Raw genomic sequence first — 17,497 nt, 5'->3', positions numbered from 1 at the left:
GGGTCCCCAGAGGAGCCGGACCATGTGGGGTGCAGAGGGAGGTCTGGGCCTGCCTGCTCCGGCTGCTGCACCCACACTACCACTCCAGATGAGCAGAAGATGGATGGATACATATCCAGATGAACATATATGTGTACATATATATTCATATAAATATGTAAATATGTTTACAGATAGACATGTAGGACGATTAAAGGTGCAATTATATTCCGTGTATAGGTAGATATATTTCTATTTATATACAGGACCGTCTCAGAATATTAGAATTGTGATAAAGTTCTTTATCTTCTGTAATGCAATTACAAAAACAAAGCTGTCATACACTCTGGATTCATTACAAATCAACTGAAATATTGCAAGCCTTTTATTATTTTAATATTGCGGATCATGGCTTACATCTTAAGAAAACTCAAAAATCCCATCTCAAAATATAAGAATATCATGAAGAAGTAATTTTTGTTTTTTTAATTGCATTACAGAAGATAAAGAACTTTTTTACAATAGTCTAATTTTCTGAGACAGTCCAGTCCTGATATATATATATATATGTATGTTTTTATGTATATAAACACATATGTTTCTATGGAAATACACACATATGATTCCATATATATGTACATATGTTACCATGTATATTAACATATGATTCCATGTATATGTACATATGTTTCCATAAATATATACGTATATATCCATGTATATACACATGTTTCCATGTATATATGTGTTGGTTTAAATGTATATATGTACATATGAGAATAAGAATAAGAACAACTTTATTTATCCCGAAGGAAATTGTTGTGCCAGAGTTTCAAGTAAAACATAACAATAATAAATAATAGTAGAAAATTGTATAAACAGTTTAAAAAAAAAAAAAAGAAAAGGAGGGTGAATAAGAAATACAAATAAAACTACAATGTGTCAAAGTCAAGGCTATAAAGTGTTTTAAGGTCTTAAAAAGTACAAAGATTTGAATATCCCCTGCGGCTGAAGGAAGAGTAAATGAAAAAGTCTGATAGCCTCAGGTAGGAAAGACCTCCTGTGGCGTTCAGTGGAGCTCCTTGGTGGTATCAATCTACCACTGAAATATTTCAATATTTATACATATGTTTCAATGTATATATGTATGTTTCCATGTATATATACGTATGTTTCCATGTATATATGTATGTTTCCATGTATACATACATGTTTCCATATGTATGTATGTTTCCATGTACATATAACCATACATGTTTCCATGTATATATGTATGTTTCCATGTATAGATGTATGTATGTTTCCATGTGTATGTATGCTTCCATGTACATGTACCCATACATGTTTCCATGTATGTATGTATGTTTCCATGTATATATGTTAGATGAGATGAAATGAGAACAACTTTATTTATCCCAAAGGAAATTGTTGTTCCAGAGTTTCAAGTAAAAAACATAACAGTAATAGATAATAGTATTAAGGAGGAAGAATAAGAATACAATGAAATATGAATTGTCTTAACTAAACTACCCACGTACCCATACATGTTTCCATGTATATATGTATGTTTCCATGTACATATACCCATACATGTTTCCATGTTTTTATTCGAAGCCGGAAGTCAGGAGGACGTCCACGTCTGAAACTTTGCGTCACGTGACCCGCCAGGTCTCGTCCCGTCCAATCGGAGGGCGGCGGCGGGCGGCGATGGGCGTGGTCAGGGCGCGTGCCCGAGCTGTCAGACCGGTCCTCCCGGTGCCGCCGACGGTTCGTCTCCTTCCCGGTCCGCGTCCGGACGCCCAGCAGGCCCGGGGGGGAGGACCGACCTCCGGACACGGAACCCCGAGGTGAGTGCGGCGGGGCTCCGAGGCTCCTCCGCCGGCTCCCGCCGTCCGGACGGCCCGCACCTCCGCGGCGGCCGCCCGGACGCCATGTTGGTTGTAGTTCTTGGCTGCCGGCTGTCTAGAAGCAGCTGCTCGTCACCACAGGCCGCCTCCCCATTTAACCCCTGCTAGGATGATTATTATTATCATTATTATTATTATTATTAGCGGTATTAGCACTGTTATCTGTGTCTGAACGCTTTGACCCCCGCCCCGCCCCGGCCAATGACCCCGTGGCCCGCCGCCCTGTGTTTTGGGCTCCTGGAGGGCCAGGTGGGGGGGGGCCAGCGGGGGGCTCTTCCAGGGCTGGAATGGCTGACATGTGGAGAATGTGAGCGCCAGACGCTTCAGGACACTTTATTTCCAGCCTGAAGCTCCAGCAGGTGGAGGCTGAAGGTCCTCTGACACACAACCCGAGTGGACACACACACACACACACACACACACACACACAGGGGGCTCTTATCAAGTTATACCATTTTACTTGTCCATTTTAAAGGGAGAGGAAAAGGAAGGTGTCTGGGCCCAGGCGGTGGTCTTCAGGGGGAAGCGGCTGGTCCGAGGCCTCGGTGAAGGGTCGGGCCTCTGCGTCTACAGACACACACACTCTTGTGTTTCAGGAAATATCCTGGACCCAAACCCCCTGCGACGGGCTACTTTATTTAAACATGAGGAGCCATTGTTTCCCCAGCAGCTGCTCTGTGTGTGTGTGTGTGTGTGTGTGTGTGTGTGTGTGTGTGTGTGTGTGTGTGTGTGACCCGCTCTGACTTGCCGGCAGACAATAGCTGGTTGACAGTTGTCCTGACGTTCCCCGCCACGATCTTCACACACACACACGCACACACACCCATTCTTCAGTCTGTCGGCTGAGAGATAAATGTGTGTCGGGTAATTGTGGAGGAACTCATTGCCGCTGGCCAATGAAGTTGTAACTGACGGTGTGCGGAGGGTTTTTGGGGGAGGTTTCCTTGTCGTGTTCCACCCAAGGGTGTTTCTCTGGCTGTCCTTCCAGGTGGCTGGAGGTTCCCCTCTCCTGCTGGAGGTTCCCCTCTCCTGCTGGAGGTTCCCCTCTCCTGCTGGAGGTTCCCCCGCTGACCCGGTTGCCTCTCCTGCCCGGGAAGCTGCTCCGGTTCCGTCCGTGGAGATGAACCACCATAAGCTGTGAGGTGGTAGGAGGTGAGCCCAGCCTGCAGGATGCCCGTTGGGGCGCTCCAGCCGCCCGCCAGGCTGCCCGCCAGGGTGGCGGCGGCGACCGCCCCGCCACGTTTACGACCGAAGGGGCCCGTGGGTCCGGACTTCTACCGGCGGAACCCGGCGTCGGCGAGCGGACCCAGGCAGAGCGCCGTGGAGCGGCTGGAGGCCGACAAAGCCAAATATGTTAAGAGTCAGGCGGCGCTTTCCAGGCGGCCGCCGTTCCGGGCCCCGGAGTCGCCAAAGCCCCCGCCGGGCGCCGATGGCGGTCTGCGTCCCACCAAGAAGACCCCCGTCCACAGCAAGGCCAAGCAGGACGCCGCCCAGCTGGACTTGGAGCATCTGAGCAACCTCATCAGCGACGTGAACGACGGCGACGCCCGGGGCCGTGCCGGCGGCGCGGCCGAGCCGGACCGGCGTTCTCCCCTGCAGAAGAAGGACGGCCCGTCCCCGCCGCCCCCCGTGGAGCGCTCCGGCCCGCACAAGGTGAGGCTGAAGGCGTCGGGCCCCCCCGGGGGGGACGGTCCCGCCTCGCCCGGCTCTCCCGCCGCCGGGGCGGTCCGCAGAGTGGACGTCCTGCCGGTGGCGAGCGGCACCGGGAGCCCCCGCAGACCCCCCCGCTTCATCCGCCCCGCCCTGCGGCCGCTGCACCCCCTCCACCCCCTCCACCCCCGGCTCCCCCTCCGCCCGACCGCCTCCCAGCGCCGCCTCCCCGCCTCCGGAGCGACGCCCGGTCCCCTGAAACCCGTGGTGGCCCTGCCCAAACCGGACGGGCCCGCCTCGCCGGCGCGTCCCCCCGCGCTCCCCCCGTTCCCCCCCCCGTCCCCGGCCGTCACCCGCCTGTCGTCCTCCAGCTCCAGGAAGCGCCCCTCCCTCGCCCGGTCCAAGTCGGACATGAGCGACCGCTTCTCCAGAGCCGGCACCGAGCTGGAGCGCTTCTTCAACCTGTGCGGTCTGGACCCGGCCGACCTGCGGGACCTGCCCGGGTCCGGCTCCGACATCGTGTCCATGGCTCGCTTCCGCAGCGTCAGCGCCCCGGGCTCCGAGTGCAACGCCGAGGAGGACGAGGAGGACGAAGACGACGGCAAGGCCGCGCGGCGCGTCCCGTACGGCGTCTCCGTCATCGAGAGGAACGCCAGGGTGATTAAATGGCTCTACGGACTCCGGCAGGCCAAGGACGGCGCCGGTAAGAACGCCGCCTCGTAGGAGGACGCGGTACCGGTTGAGAGGACTCGTCCTCATGTGGTTACCTGACATTGACTTGTATTTCTGTTCAATCACAATTCCAAAGATGCCGTTTGTGCTCTTGGGTCAGAGTGAGGAGTGTTTACACGCCGGGCTCAGACTCTGCAGGGTCCGTTGGACGGACGGACGGACGGACGGACGGACGGACCGACACCTCAGGCAGTACACGCTAAAGATGTGCCTTCACCTTCTGCGTTTGTTTTTGTAACACTCCAGACGTTACACCTTTCTACGTCTGCATCAAGCCATAGTCACCACTCTGTCAGCTGAAGGTGCGGAAGGCGGTTCTCCCATCTGGGACTTTCAGGGGAAGCCAGGTGTTTTCAGGGAGCAACATCGGAGACGTAGATGTGTGTCCGCCAGGGGGCGGCGTCTCCACGTCGAACCGCTCTCGAGTAGAAGAAGAGCAAGCTGCGATTTCTTTGTGAGGAAAAGGTGATTTTTCTCTCTTGTGAATCATGTTGTTGATTTTGTTTTGTGTTTGTGCTCAAAGGCTGTAAACTTTTTCCAACTGTCAAACGCCTTCTTGTATCTAATGACGTCTCAATATTTGAAAAGCAGTTCAAAATATGATGATTTTTTTTTTTTTACAAATCCTCACCAGGAAAGAAAAGACACAAGACCAAAGAATGTCATTAGTTCTGCTGTAATTAGCACAGACATTGCCGCGCGTACGTTCTGTATAAAATAAAGCCAGCGGGAGTTGAAGGTGATGAAGTTCTCTGTCTGTTTATTTATTTTCTGGGTTCTGATGCAGCTTGATGTTCCACATGCTTCCAAGGCCCTGCGCAGCGGACACGAAATCCACAAAAGAACATTCAAATAAAGTTTAGAAGCGCCCATCTGTCCGAGATGAGCCGAACGGTCGCTGTAAACCGCTCTCGGCGTGTGTGTGTGTGTGTGTGTGTGTGTGTGTGTGTGTTCTGCCTGCATGAGCTGTGCATGCTAACCTTTGTTGTTGGACTGAATAAAAGCAGCTCACCTTCACAGACAATAGAGCTGCCTGACCAGATTCCTGCGAGCCGCAGCATTCAGGCGGCCGGATCGGAGACGCCACAGTGAAACGGCAGCTCGCCGCGCCAGGATGAGCTGCTGGCGTGCATGTGGGGATCACCTCCGGAGGCTGCGCGACGGCTCTGCGCACGGGACCGATGACGGCCGGCGGCGCGGGGTTCGTTTTTAAAAGAATTTTTATGAACGGTTTTGTGCACTTGAGGAGAAACTTCACCAGATCCTTTCTGTTCCCTCTGTGTCCCCGGAGTGGCAGGACTCGGGCGGTATTCCCACGGCCAGGAAGGTGTGCTACGCCCTGGGAGGGGTGCCCTATCAGACCACCGCCGCGGCCATCGCCGTCTCCCTGCAGATCTTTCTCCTGGATGTAGTGCAGGTACACCCTTCCAAACAGAAACGAATGACTTCCAAATGATGTTTGGCTAAATGAATGCATTTGCTGACTTTATGAATCTCTGCCATGAGTCATTTATAGCTAGTCGAGCAATATTTGGCGTTACTCCGTGACTCTGTGTCCACTAAAACACGAAAAATGCATCGTGCGCCGTGAGCGGCATTGTTGTTTTTGTTAAAAAGTACGATTATTCACCATCTGCGACTTTCTGCCAGCTTCTGAATGTAAGACCGAGCCTTCTCCCCAGCTGGAGGCCTCCTACGTATCCATGGTTCTCTTGGTGAGCCGGGCCTGGGACGCGGTGAGCGACCCCCTGGTCGGGTACCTGGTGAGCCGCAGCCGCTGGACTCCCATCGGGAAGCTCACGCCGTGGTCGGTGACGCCCAACAGATGCACGCTTCGTTTCTGAAAGAGTCAAAGTGTTTATTGTCGATGTGCGGTCTGGAAAAGTGTTTCACCTTGAAATTCAGTTCTTCCGTGTCTGTCTGCAATGAAGCCACATAATACGCAAAAACAAAACAATAAGTATTGAGCATATTAATGCAATGAGATGTAAACAGTGCAAAGAAAGGTGAACAAATTGAAACATGAACAGTTCATGTGTTCACGGGACGTGTAAGCTGAGATGGTGCAGCTTTGGGTGTGCAAACACTATATATAAAAATATTGAAATATTTTAAACAGATTGAATCAATTTGAATTTATGTTTTTTTATCCAATTTATTTATTTATAGGATCCTCTCAGCCAATCAGGGATAAACTACAAGGTCGTCCGATCGCCCGCGTTAAGCGAGCGCTAACCGGCTAATGTCCGCTATCTAACGTTAGCTAGCATGCAAATGTCAGCTAGCATGTCATTGTCGGCCAGTATGTGAATGACAGTTAGGATGCTAATGTTAGTGAGCGTGCTATCGTCAGCTAGCGGGCTAACGCCGGCGTCCGCGTTCATTTTCGAAAGAGGAGTTTGTCTCGATGAACACTTCTCCTCCGCCGTCTTTTCATCCAGACCTTCATTCTACCGACCCGATGAGCGCCAAAACATTGTTTACGCTGTAAACAACGTCAGACTTTTATGGACCAGGAAACGGACTCAGCCAACAGAGGCTGCCGCGATGACCGCAGCTCAGCTAGCGCTCTGAGTACACCTGAGCTGCACGCTACGTGTTTAGCACTGAGAAGATCCACGAGGAAATGTTAAAAACTCAGACGAACGTCATTTTTAGCAGCCGGAGAAAACCTACACGCCGGCAATATGTATATATATATATATATATAGTGAGTAAATGTGATTTTTAGCTGTATTTACTCCACGTTCAGAATCAGCAATACTTTTATTGATCCCGGATGCTCCATACAGAAAGAAATAAACCGTAATGAAATAAGATGGGATGAATAGATAAAGATACTAAATGAAAAGGGTGTCAGGGTTTCAGAAAACCAAGTTACCGGAGTAAAATACGTCCGGATGGATGGTGAGATGAGATATTTCAAATGAATGCGATCATGTGTGTGTTCCTCAGTGATTCCCGCTGAGATGTGTGTGTGCTCCTCAGGCTGGTGTTCTCCATGCCGTTCGGCGTCCTGTCCTATGTGCTGCTGTGGTCGGTGCCGGCCGGCTGGACCTCCCAGGCCTTCAGGGCGCTGTGGTTCCTCACGGCGGCCTGCCTCTTCGAGACCCTCATGAGTGTAAGCCGGGGTTATCTTTTCGTCTCGGCGGCGCCAGGACTTCCTCGCCGTCCTCCTGCGGTTTTGAGCTACATTGGCGCGGCAGCGACGCCGTTCACTGACGTGTGGCGTTTTCCTCGAACAGTGTTACAACGTCCCCTATTTGTCCCTCAACATGTCCCTGTGGGGGAACCAGAGGGACCGAGACTCTGCCACGGCCTACAGTAACACGCCGTTCTCAAACCTCAACCCGGCGCCTCCGTGCCGCTTCCCCACGCGCCGTGTCCGTCTGTTCTCAGGGATGAGCGTGGAGATGCTGGCCATGCTGCTGGCGTCCGTGATCCAGGGTCAGGTGGTGGCCGTGTACAACGCGGAGAAGCAGGAGGCCTGCGACCAGCTGGACGCCGCCGCCCCGCCCAGCGGCCCCGCGGCCTCGCCGCCCCCCGCGCCGCTGCAGGAATCGGTAGGCGCCGCAGCTCAGATGCGAGGAACGACTACAGTGTGGGGCCTCTGTGAGGAGATCCAGTTACCCTGTCATTTCCTGGTCCAATAACAGCTCGCAGGCATTGAGCGTGATCATCCAGGCGTGTTTTCTCAAGCCGGACATCTGCGTTTCTCCCCCCGGCGCGTTAAAGCCTTTTCTTCACGGCCGTAGAGCTTCTCAGTCCAGCCGCAACCGGTTTCTCATCGGGACTTTTCTCGTGAAACCAAAACGTTACATTTCAAATTTAGAAAACACCTCACAAGGTTTCCCCCTGGACATCAGATATCAACATGATCGGCCGATTTTTTTACCGTCTGAACTTTCGATTCGATTTCCTGCCGCCCGTCACACAGACTGGATGATCCTGAGCGGCAACGCCGTGATTCAGAGGGTATCTGCTGCGAAACGGGGCGCGGCAACACCATCGACTCACAGATCGTACACAATTTACACGTCCCAAGGACTAGTTTGGTACCTTTTTGAATATCCGAAGCTCATGATTTCAAAACCGTCCTCAAACAGCGCTGGTTTACTTACTGACTTTGTCAGCTGTTTGATATATTCATATTTATATCCAGGGCTGAGACCCAGCGGGCGGCCTGGTTCTTCATCAGGCCTCCGGCAGCTGCAGCCAGAAATGCAGTGCAGGAACCGTCTGAGTCAAAGTGCAGGGACACAGAATTGCTCCAGAACAAAGTGAAAATAAGAATAACACAGCTCAGCTCTCGCAGGGGAGGCTAAAAAAAGCATCGCGGAACATTTCCAGACTGGAGTTTTGAAAAGAAATGATTAAGAACTTGAAAGTAAGTGGATATTTGAAGAGGTAACCGGATACCCACCAGCAGGCATTGCTTAGAAAGTCAAACTGAAAGCTCAGGATATATCATCTTACTGGGGAAACGTCTGAATGAAGCATTCTGTCTTTGTTGACGGAAGGCGTTTTCAGGTTTTCTTTGCAGCGTGTTGGTCGTCTCCCGGGAAGCCCAGGCCGACCGTGTTCTAGCAGGATATGTTTAAGCGAGGCCCATGTTTTCTGGGCATATTTTTGAAAGCGTTATATTGATTTGTTGAGCTGCTAAAGTCTCATAGATGCGTTTTCTCCCCAGCAAAAGGCCTTCCTGGTCTCGGCCGTGGTCAACGGAGCCGTGTTCTTCCTGGGCTGCCTGGTTCTCTTCCTGGGAGTCAGGGAGCGGCGGCCCGGGTCGTCCGGAGGAGCTCGGCGTCCAGGCGAAGACGCACAAACCAGTTTGTTGTTTTCCGTCCGTCCTCGGTCTCTGCGCACGTCAGCGTCGGTGAGCTTTGAGCTCTTTTCTCTCCTCAGATCGGGACGGCGCCGCCGACGAAGCGCGACCCTCCTACCTGACGTCGCTGAAGATGCTGGCGTGCCACGCCCCCTACCGGCGCCTGGTGCTCGGGTTCGTCCTCAGCGCCTTCGCTTTTCAGGTGCGCCTCCGGCTCGGTGTCTCCGGTGAAGCCTGCGGAGAGCCGGCGCCCTCCTGGCATCCAACCCACGCAGGGACGCCATGCTGGTCCCTCGCCATGTGTTTCAAGTCACCGCAGCTCATCTTAAGGATCCCTGACACAAATCTGTGGACAGAAAGTAAAAGAACAAACTCAACAGGCAGTTGTGTCAATGAACAGGATGAGAAACACACTCAGAGGATATTACAGCGGAGGAAAGTGGAGTGCAGATAAAAGTGTCACTGTGAGACTCCTGGACTCAGGAGTTGAGCTGCTTCCCATCTGAGCTCAGAACTCAATGCTTGGATGACAGCTTGAATTCTGGGACGGCTTTTTTCAGAATCTCAGTTGCTTTACTCTCCAAGTCATTTTGCAACCGCAAGGTATTTGCTTTGGTTGATGGTGCCAAACATACAACGTGCAACAGGCGTTAGATAAGTGAAAAATAAAATCCAGCTTAGTTGTTCTGAGCAGCGCGAGGCACCGTGTCGGAGGGGGTCCGGGCCAGAACTGATGCCGCTGGGAAGAAACTGTTTTTGTGGTCGGTACTTTTGGTCCTAATGGACGGCAGCCTCCTGCCAGGGGGGAGTGGCTGGAAAGGTTGATGTCCCGGTGCGAGGGGTCGCCCAGGATCTGGCCCGGGGTCTTGGAGAGAGGGTAGATTCCAGCCAGTCGTCGTCTCTGCAGAGCGGGTGATGCACCGCCGTCTGCCCTGGTCTCATCACCAGATGGTGATGGAGGAGGTGAAGATGGACTCGATGATGGAGGTGTAAAAGTGCACCGTCATCATCTTTGCCAAGTTAAACTTGAGATGGGGGCACTTTTTCCTTTTGGAGCTCCATCCTTAACTTACTGGATACACACTTCCCGCTACAAGGTGCCGCTAAGTGTAACTTGGCTAACTTTCTGTCTAAACTCCACGTCTGGCCAGAGTGAAGCCGCTCGTCTTTCTAAAACCATCAAACCGTCCCCGACCGACTTTGAACGTCTCTTCGGACGCCTCGTCCATCACCGTATCTTACCGGCAGCGACCTCTCCGTCTCTTCAGTGACGAGTCCACAACATGCACACCTCACGGGCGTTGTTCCGTGAGTCTCTCTGGGCTAGCTAGCGCCGCCGCGTCCCGCGGGTTTTCAAGGAGGACCTCAGATGTGGCGGCTCAAACCGGCCAGGTGACGGCCGGGATCTCCGAGAGCTTTCCTCCGCCGGAGGACGAGGGCGAATCCCTGTCACGTGTCGGGCGGCAGATCGTGAGATGCAGGCAGGATCTGGTCTCGTGAGGAGCTTCGGAGCCATTTGAGTGAGGTGTGTGTCGTGTTTGTGTCTCCTCAGATGTCCTTGGGTAACTTTGCCCTGTTTTGCAGTCACGCTGCCGGGCAGGGAGCCCATTTCCAGCATCTCCTCCTGGCTCTGCTGGTAAGAGCCTGCGGTCCGTTCTCTCTCTCGGCCTCCCAGGAGGCTCCCGTGGATCTCTGACCGGACGGGACGGGCTTTAAATACCAAACCTTCTCTCAGGTTTCGGCTTCGGCGGCCGTCCCTTTCTGGCAGGCGGTTCTGCTGAGAATCGGGAAAAGGGCCACGGTTTTCATCGGACTGTCGGTGAGCCGCCGGACGCCGGTGTCGGGTGAGTCCTTCCTCCGGGCCGCTGACGTCCTCCTCACCGCTGTCTCTCAGCTCTTCGTCCCGGCCGTGACGATGATATCCTGCCTGCCCGGTAACCTGCCCGTCTTCGCCACCATGTGCGTCTTGATGGGATTCAGCGTGGCTACTTTATTTCTGCTGCCCTGGTGAGTCACTTCTGTGCGGGAACTGGGTGAGTTCTCGTCTAAAAGACGTTCAATCGGCGTCATATGAATCATTCACGCCGCCTCCGCTCGAAGGCCACGACCCCGGTCTGTCCTCCGATCACGAGACGCGAGCAGTCAGAGGTTCTCCGTGTCCGCGGCAGGTCGATGCTCCCGGACGTGGTGGACGACTTCTCCAGGAGACACCCGTCCTGCAAAGACCCGACGCCCCTGCTCTTCTCCTGCTACATGTTCTGCAGCAAACTGGCAGGAGGCCTTGCAGCAGGCATCTCCACCATGACCCTGCAGTGAGCCGGCCGCCATCCGCCAGCCGCCAGCCGTCCGCCCGCTTTGCACCTCAAATGTACAAACCCCAGTTTTCTCTCTGCTTCGCACTTGCAGGCTTGTCGGGTACAGAGCGAGTGCCTGTCACCATGGCGACGGAGTGGCGACGGCACTGACGGTGCTGTTCTCGCCCGTCCCCGTCACGCTGCTCCTCACCGCGATGCTGTTTTTCCGCTCCTATCCCATCGATGAGCGGCGGCGAGCGCCGGAGCTTTCCGCCTCGGACCAGTGAGTGCCCGCCGCCACGGAAAGGCCCGGAACGCTGCTGCGTTTGGAAGAGAAAGGAAGGGGCTCTCGGGGCTTGCAGAGGGATTTGTTTGCATCAGTCTGCAGATCCTGGGCTCATAAAGCCAGGGAGGGAAAACAACGCGATGCTCACGGCTTATATTCAGATATTAAATCAAGATTCATAAGTACAAAAAAAACAAAATTAAGTTTCAAACTGCAAAATGGCTTCTTTGCTGTTCTTCTGTCATTCCACCATGAACGGGACAATCCAACGCAAGACAGAATAGATGGAAAGAATCGGAAAAACTTTTATTTGTCCCCGAGGGGCGATCGGGGGTAAAGGAGCTCCTCTGTGAGGGGATGAACGGTTGTTTTTACCGCGGCCACAGGGGGGCGGCGTACAGCATTCACGCCATCCTGTTAAACTCGCACGCCACATTTCGGACGCTAAAGGGAACTGGATTTCAGTCTGCTGGATGAAGGACTTGGAAAACTGAGCAAACAGTGTGAATATCAGCCCAGCCTCAGGAAACATCTAAGGAGGCTTTTCCTTCCAGATCGGCAGCACGGCTGTGGCTTTAACACGGACCGAGAGGATTCGGAGCGGCTTTGCGCGTACCGCTGCTAGTTAGCTTAGCAGTCAGACCGTTAGCATGGTCTTAGCAAGGTCCGGCTCCAGTCAGCTTTGTGAATGAGATGTTTTTCTTCACGATCTCCAGCCGGTTCCGGCCTCCTTTCTTCTCAATCATCTGATCTGATCCCCTCCTGCATTGTGTTTTTCTGAAAATGCAGTTTGTAATTAAAAGCAGTTTTATTTTTTCATCGCAGTTTTTACCGCCAGCACATTTTCTGTCAGGCGGAGACGCTGACGTGGTTTTCCTTCTTCGAACAGGCCTGTAGCTCCGCCGTCATCTCCATCGGCCTCAGCAGATCCAGGGGAACCCGCCGAGTGTCCTCGCGCCGGGGAAAGGTCAGCGACGCAGCGTGCGGCCGGCGCCCGTCCAGCCCGGCCCGTCAATCCCAGCAGGTCTGGAGGGACCGACGGACGGCCTGGAGAAGACGTAGAGAATGACGGCGGTCGGCAGGACCTCCGGACCCACCGAGGCTCAGAGCTTCCTCAGAGAGACGCTCCAAGTCGCTCAAAGAGCAGCTCCAGGTCCTCGTGGGTGTAGAGACCTCCTGCTGCGCCGCCCAGAAGGAAAAGATACAACTTAGATCTTTGGCAAAATGTTCTAGATGACGAGAATTCACCCGAGAACCTCCTCAGACAACTTCGATCTTTACTTCACGTCAGTTGTCAAGCGTCCGAGCCCTGAAGATGGCAGAACCAGCCGGTGGAGATAATGTCGCTGACCTCCGGCTTCCTGGCCTTCAAGCTCTGGAACCCGGCGGCTCGTCCGGAGCTTCAGGAAGAAGCTCTCGCGCCTCCTCCTGAGCCGCCTCTTCTCCAGCGCGTCCACTTGCAGCCTTCCTGTGATGGAAGCTCAGACCACCGTCTCCTCGTGCCGTCCACCTCCGGTTTCATGCAGCTGCAAGATGTTTGCTCCTCCCTCTTGCTCTTCAACATGTCCATCTCAGTGAGGAAGGCCCCCTTCTTGGACCAGAGTGTCCGTTCTGGAGCAGATCATCTGGACCCGAACCGACACCTCTGGTCCCTCAGGCGGACCTCAGATGTGCACGAGAACATCTCAGAGTTCATGCCGCTCTGAAGGCTTCTCAATTAAAAAACACATTTTCCAGCACCAGTAGATCGAGACTCAATTGTTTTCATCATGCTTCTGTGAGACCTGACCTGCTTGGAGATCCACTCTGCTCCTCAGCAGGAGGGACGTCCAGAGTGATGGAGAGAAGAAACCAGAGGAGGTTTTAGCAGCGACGACACAGAGTCCATGTGTGTGAGAGGAACCTGTGGAGAACAGAGAGGCTGCAGGACCAGAAGGTGGAGGAGGAGAGTGGAACACCTGACTGAACACTGAGACTTCAACCGTGACCTGGGGGTTCCATCCTCCTCCTGTGCTGCCCTCCTACCCCCCTAACATCTGCCTCCTCGCCCCTCACATCTGCCTCCTACCCCCTAACATCTGCCTCCTACCCCCTACCATCTGCCTCCTACCCCCTAACATCTGCCTCCTACCTCCTAGCCCCTCACATCTGCCTTCTAGCCCCTAACCTTTGCTTCCTACCCCTTTTGCCCACAGCTCACCTCCAATCCATCTACCCCCACCCCGTTTCTTGCCTCTTGCCTCAACCTTCCTACCCTCCTACCCACTGCCTCTTACCCCCTCACATTTGCCTCCTACCCTCTAACCTTTGCTTCCCAACCCCTTTTGCCAACAGCTTGCCTCCAATACATCTACCCCCACCCCGTTTCTTGCCTCTTGCCCCAACCCACCTACCCTCCTACCTCCTGCCTCCTTGCCCCTCACATCTGTCTCCTACCCTCTAACCTTTGCTTCCTACCCCCTTTTGCGCACAGCTTGCCTCCAATCCATCTACCCCCACCCCGTTTCTCGCATCTTGCCCCAACCCTCCTACCCTCCTACCTCCTACCTCCTGCCTCCTGCCTCCTACCCTCCTACCCTCCTGCCTGCCGCTTCCGCTCGCAGTGCCCGGTGGTCGGTCGGTCGGTCGGTCGGGAGCGGAGGGAACCGAGGAGCGAAAATGGGAGTAGAAATTGTGACCATAACGGAGGGCGACGGTGAGGCTGAGCGGCTCCGCTTTCTGTTTCCCCCCTTTGCCTCTTTTACCCCTTTTACCCCCGGGTGGTGTTTGTTGGTGCAGATGTTCATGTTGTCGCCCCGCTGCTCTCCTCCCGCAGGACGGACCTTCCCGAAGAAGGGGCAGCGCGTCGTGGTGCACTATGTCGGTGAGCGGAGGAGCTTCCGCGGCGCGCAGCGGCGGCGGTCCGGAGGAACACGGGAGGGTGGTGGTTTTTCCGGGGACACCGCGGCCCGTCCGTGTGCGGGGCCGGGGAACGATGTCTGGGTTGGCCGAGGGTCAAACGCTCCGAGCCGGCTGTTTGTCGCTAACACTGCGGCTAGCGCTACGTTAGCTCCGCCGCTGGGAAGCAGCCAGGACGCGGCCTCCGAACACCGGACTAATTCGGTCACTCGATGCAGCCCACAAGCCCTTTACCCGGGGGCCGAGCGGGGAGAGCGGGGAGAGCGGGGCGGCTTCACCGATACCGGCTGGACGGAAGCCAACCTGACCGGGAAGCTGTGTGGCTAGTGCTAGCTCCCGGCAGAGGTACCACTAGCTCCCGGTAAAGATACGGCTAGCACCCGGTGAGGATGCCGCTTGATCCCGGTTCATGTGTCGCTAAACCACGGTTAAGGTACCGCTAATTCCCGGTTTGGGTGCCGCCAGCACCCAGCTCATGTGCCATTAGCACCCGGTTTGTCTACCGCTAGCTCCCGGTCGGGACGCCGCTAGCTCCCGGCTAGGATGCGGCTAGCGACCGGTTTCTCTACCGCTAGCTCCCGGTCGGGATGCCGCTAGCTCCCGGCTAGGATCCGGCTAGCACCCGGTTTGTCTGCCGCTTGCACCCGGCTAGGATGCCGCTTCGTCCCGGTTCATGTGTCGCTAGCCCACAGTTAATGTGCGGCTAGCTCCCGGTTAGGGTGCCGCCAGCACCCAGCTCATGTGCCTGTAGCACCCGGCTTGTCTACCGCTAGCTCCCGGTCGGGATGCCGCTAGCTCCCGGCTAGGATGCAGCTAGCACCCGGTTTGTCTGCCTGTCGCACCCGGCTTATGTGTCGCTAGCTCCCGGTTAAGGTACGGCTAGCTCCCGGCACAGGGACCGTTAGGCGCCCGCTCGGGCCAGCGGGGCGACTCGCCTCCCGGGCCGGCTGCGGGGCGCTGACACCGGCAGATCTCCTGCTAACTCCCCCCTTCCGGCTCTCATCAGGAACTCTGGCTGATGGGAAGGAGTTTGATTCATCGAGGACCCGGGGGAGGCCGTTCGAATTCCGGATCGGTCACCAGGAGGTGATCCGCGGCTGGGAGGAAGGAGTAGCCCAGGTAAGGAGGGGCTTCGCCTCGGCGGTGGCCGGCGGTCCGTTGAAGGGAACCAGGCGGCACCTCTGACCTCTCTAACCTCTGTAACTTCTTTAACCTCTGTAACCTCTGGCTGACCCGCAGATGAGCGTCGGTCAGCGGGCCAAGCTTATCTGCTCGCCGGACTACGCCTACGGCAACAAGGGGCACCCGGGGATCATCCCGCCCAACGCCACCCTCACTTTCGACGTGGAGCTGCTGGGCCTGGAGCCCTGAGGCCGGAGCTGCACCTCCACCAGCTCCGCTCACACTTTCAGGGTGAGGACCGCTTTCCTTGCTCTAGAGCGAGTCAGATTTCAGAGTCTTGTGTTTCCGCCGAGCATCGGGATGCAGGTCAGCGTAGGGAGGGCTCTTATCAATGCTCAGCTCCCGTTTCCTCCAGTGCTCCTTGCTTTGCGTGGATGTTCTGCTGCAGCTCCTCGCTCTTAGAGCTGCTTTTTTTGTACAAATACCCACCAACGAGTCACAGGAAGAAATCTTGGCGGACCAGTCGGGCCTCGGAAGACAACCGTGAAAGTCAGCCACCTTTCTTGGCGTTCGTCCCAAACTACTTTTGTGCGCGGTTTTGTATTTATTCCTTTATTTTGTCCCTGCGGGGAGACGTTTACCAAGACCCATTGTAGACACTTGTTGTCCGGCACCTGCCGAGACGGAGGCCCTGCTGCGTTCTCCTCTTCGTCCGGTCGTTGTGATCCAGTGTTTTCCTGTGCGTGTTGTTCTTCCGGTCGTAGGCAAACAAGCCCGGTTCCTCCGCAGGCTGCAGGAACCGGTGCTACATTCAGATATTTCCCTGAGCTCCAACCAAACTGACCTCCCGCATCGTCAGGCTCTCCTGTGACATTCGGCCTCAGTCACACAGAATCCTCAGAAGCCGCGTCCCAGCAAAGGCAGGAATCCGCGGCCTAGATATTTGCGTGGCCGTCGGTGTGCGGCGAAGGCTGCAAAAGGCAAAGTTGCGCGACATTGTTGTCGTGAAAACCGTGGCGTAAATGAGCACGGCGACGTTCGAACTAAGGTGGAACGCGCGCCGGCATCTCCAGCCCTCCTCCTCTGCAGCTCTAACACCTCCTTCTGTTCACCGCAGGTTGAATCCTATTTTGGGAATACAGAGAGGAACACGGAGGACAAACGTCAAGGTGTGACTCCTGCTCTTGATCCCTTCATAGGACCCGTGTCCATAGCTTCACTCCTTCACCTTCTTTACCTACAGACTTGATCTCACTTGCTTTCTCACCTTCTACTGCATAAGATATGTTCCTTTGATTCCGTTCTGTCAGTCATAGGCCGCGTGTCTCCTCATGTCCTGTGTGTTTTTATGGTGATGTTTTTGTTCGTATGATTTTAAGCCCGAGCCCTGGAACGGCGTGGGCCGCCGGGCGTCCGGCGAGCGTCACCCGTGCCGAGTCCGTCTCATTCGGTGGCCTTTACACCCTAATTGTATTGATTGCGGGTAATGACTTGTCTTGAATAAAAATAAGAATAAATTGTTGTTTGACACAGTGATATTTCTATGAATTGTCTTTGTGAGACCCACACGTGGAAAGTGTTGTTTCAAGTGTTTGTGACCAGAGTGTGAACGGCCCGCAGGTCTGCACGGCGTGCGTCTTCTTTCACAGTGTCCACCCCTGGACGCCGTCCGGTCGACGGGTTGGACACTGTGGAGGCGCCTCGGGGTTTGTGGATCGTGTCGGTCCGGAGGAGTTGTGCGTTCCAAGCTGTGGAGTTTTAAGTTCTGTCCCTGACGTGCAACATAAAGTCATTTTAACGCCAA

General features: G+C 54.6%; 3 protein-coding genes and 1 long non-coding RNA gene across 5 annotated transcripts; 3 read left to right on the top strand and 1 right to left on the bottom strand.

Moving 5' to 3' along the window:
- Positions 1-1,688: 1,688 nt before the first annotated feature.
- fam110a (family with sequence similarity 110 member A) lies at positions 1,689-5,011 on the top strand. Its single transcript, XM_086159104.1, has 3 exons — positions 1,689-1,826; positions 2,875-4,239; positions 4,345-5,011. Exons 2-3 carry the CDS (start codon positions 3,057-3,059, stop codon positions 4,371-4,373), a joined length of 1,212 nt encoding a protein of 403 aa, XP_086015230.1. The 5' UTR covers positions 1,689-1,826; positions 2,875-3,056; the 3' UTR covers positions 4,374-5,011.
- Positions 5,012-5,315: 304 nt separating this feature from the next.
- mfsd2al2 (major facilitator superfamily domain containing 2a-like 2) lies at positions 5,316-11,674 on the top strand. The gene is made up of 13 exons (XM_086159965.1): positions 5,316-5,469; positions 5,566-5,685; positions 5,951-6,075; positions 7,257-7,389; positions 7,514-7,592; positions 7,668-7,831; positions 8,959-9,073; positions 9,198-9,295; positions 10,646-10,729; positions 10,829-10,912; positions 10,988-11,100; positions 11,262-11,405; positions 11,500-11,674. The coding sequence occupies exons 1-13, from the start codon at positions 5,383-5,385 to the stop codon at positions 11,672-11,674; spliced, it is 1,521 nt and encodes a 506-aa protein (XP_086016091.1). The 5' UTR covers positions 5,316-5,382.
- Positions 11,675-12,702: 1,028 nt separating this feature from the next.
- Positions 12,703-14,510, bottom strand: LOC147226791 (uncharacterized). Its single transcript, XR_015107081.1, has 2 exons — positions 14,427-14,510; positions 12,703-13,576 (listed from the first exon to the last, which is right to left on the bottom strand). It is a non-coding gene; the product is annotated as an uncharacterized LOC147226791 (long non-coding RNA).
- On the top strand, positions 14,256-17,226 carry fkbp1aa (FKBP prolyl isomerase 1Aa). Of its 2 annotated transcripts, XM_086159110.1 has the most exons (5): positions 14,256-14,368; positions 14,489-14,536; positions 15,578-15,690; positions 15,811-15,984; positions 16,811-17,226. In XM_086159110.1, exons 1-4 carry the CDS (start codon positions 14,332-14,334, stop codon positions 15,940-15,942), a joined length of 330 nt encoding a protein of 109 aa, XP_086015236.1. In that variant the 5' UTR covers positions 14,256-14,331; the 3' UTR covers positions 15,943-15,984; positions 16,811-17,226. The 2 variants fall into 2 exon arrangements, with proteins under 2 accessions (XP_086015236.1, XP_086015237.1); XM_086159111.1 differs by lacking the exon at positions 14,489-14,536.
- The last annotated feature ends 271 nt before the right edge of the window (positions 17,227-17,497 follow it).

The sequence above is a fragment of the Fistularia commersonii genome, chromosome 14 (genome assembly GCF_037954325.1).
Source record: "Fistularia commersonii isolate RoL2024-O1a breed Wild chromosome 14, RoL_Fcom_v1.0, whole genome shotgun sequence".
Taxonomy (NCBI): domain Eukaryota; kingdom Metazoa; phylum Chordata; class Actinopteri; order Syngnathiformes; family Fistulariidae; genus Fistularia; species Fistularia commersonii.
The sequence above is the reverse complement of the archived record's forward strand: the minus strand, read 5'-3'. Positions and strand labels throughout refer to the sequence as shown.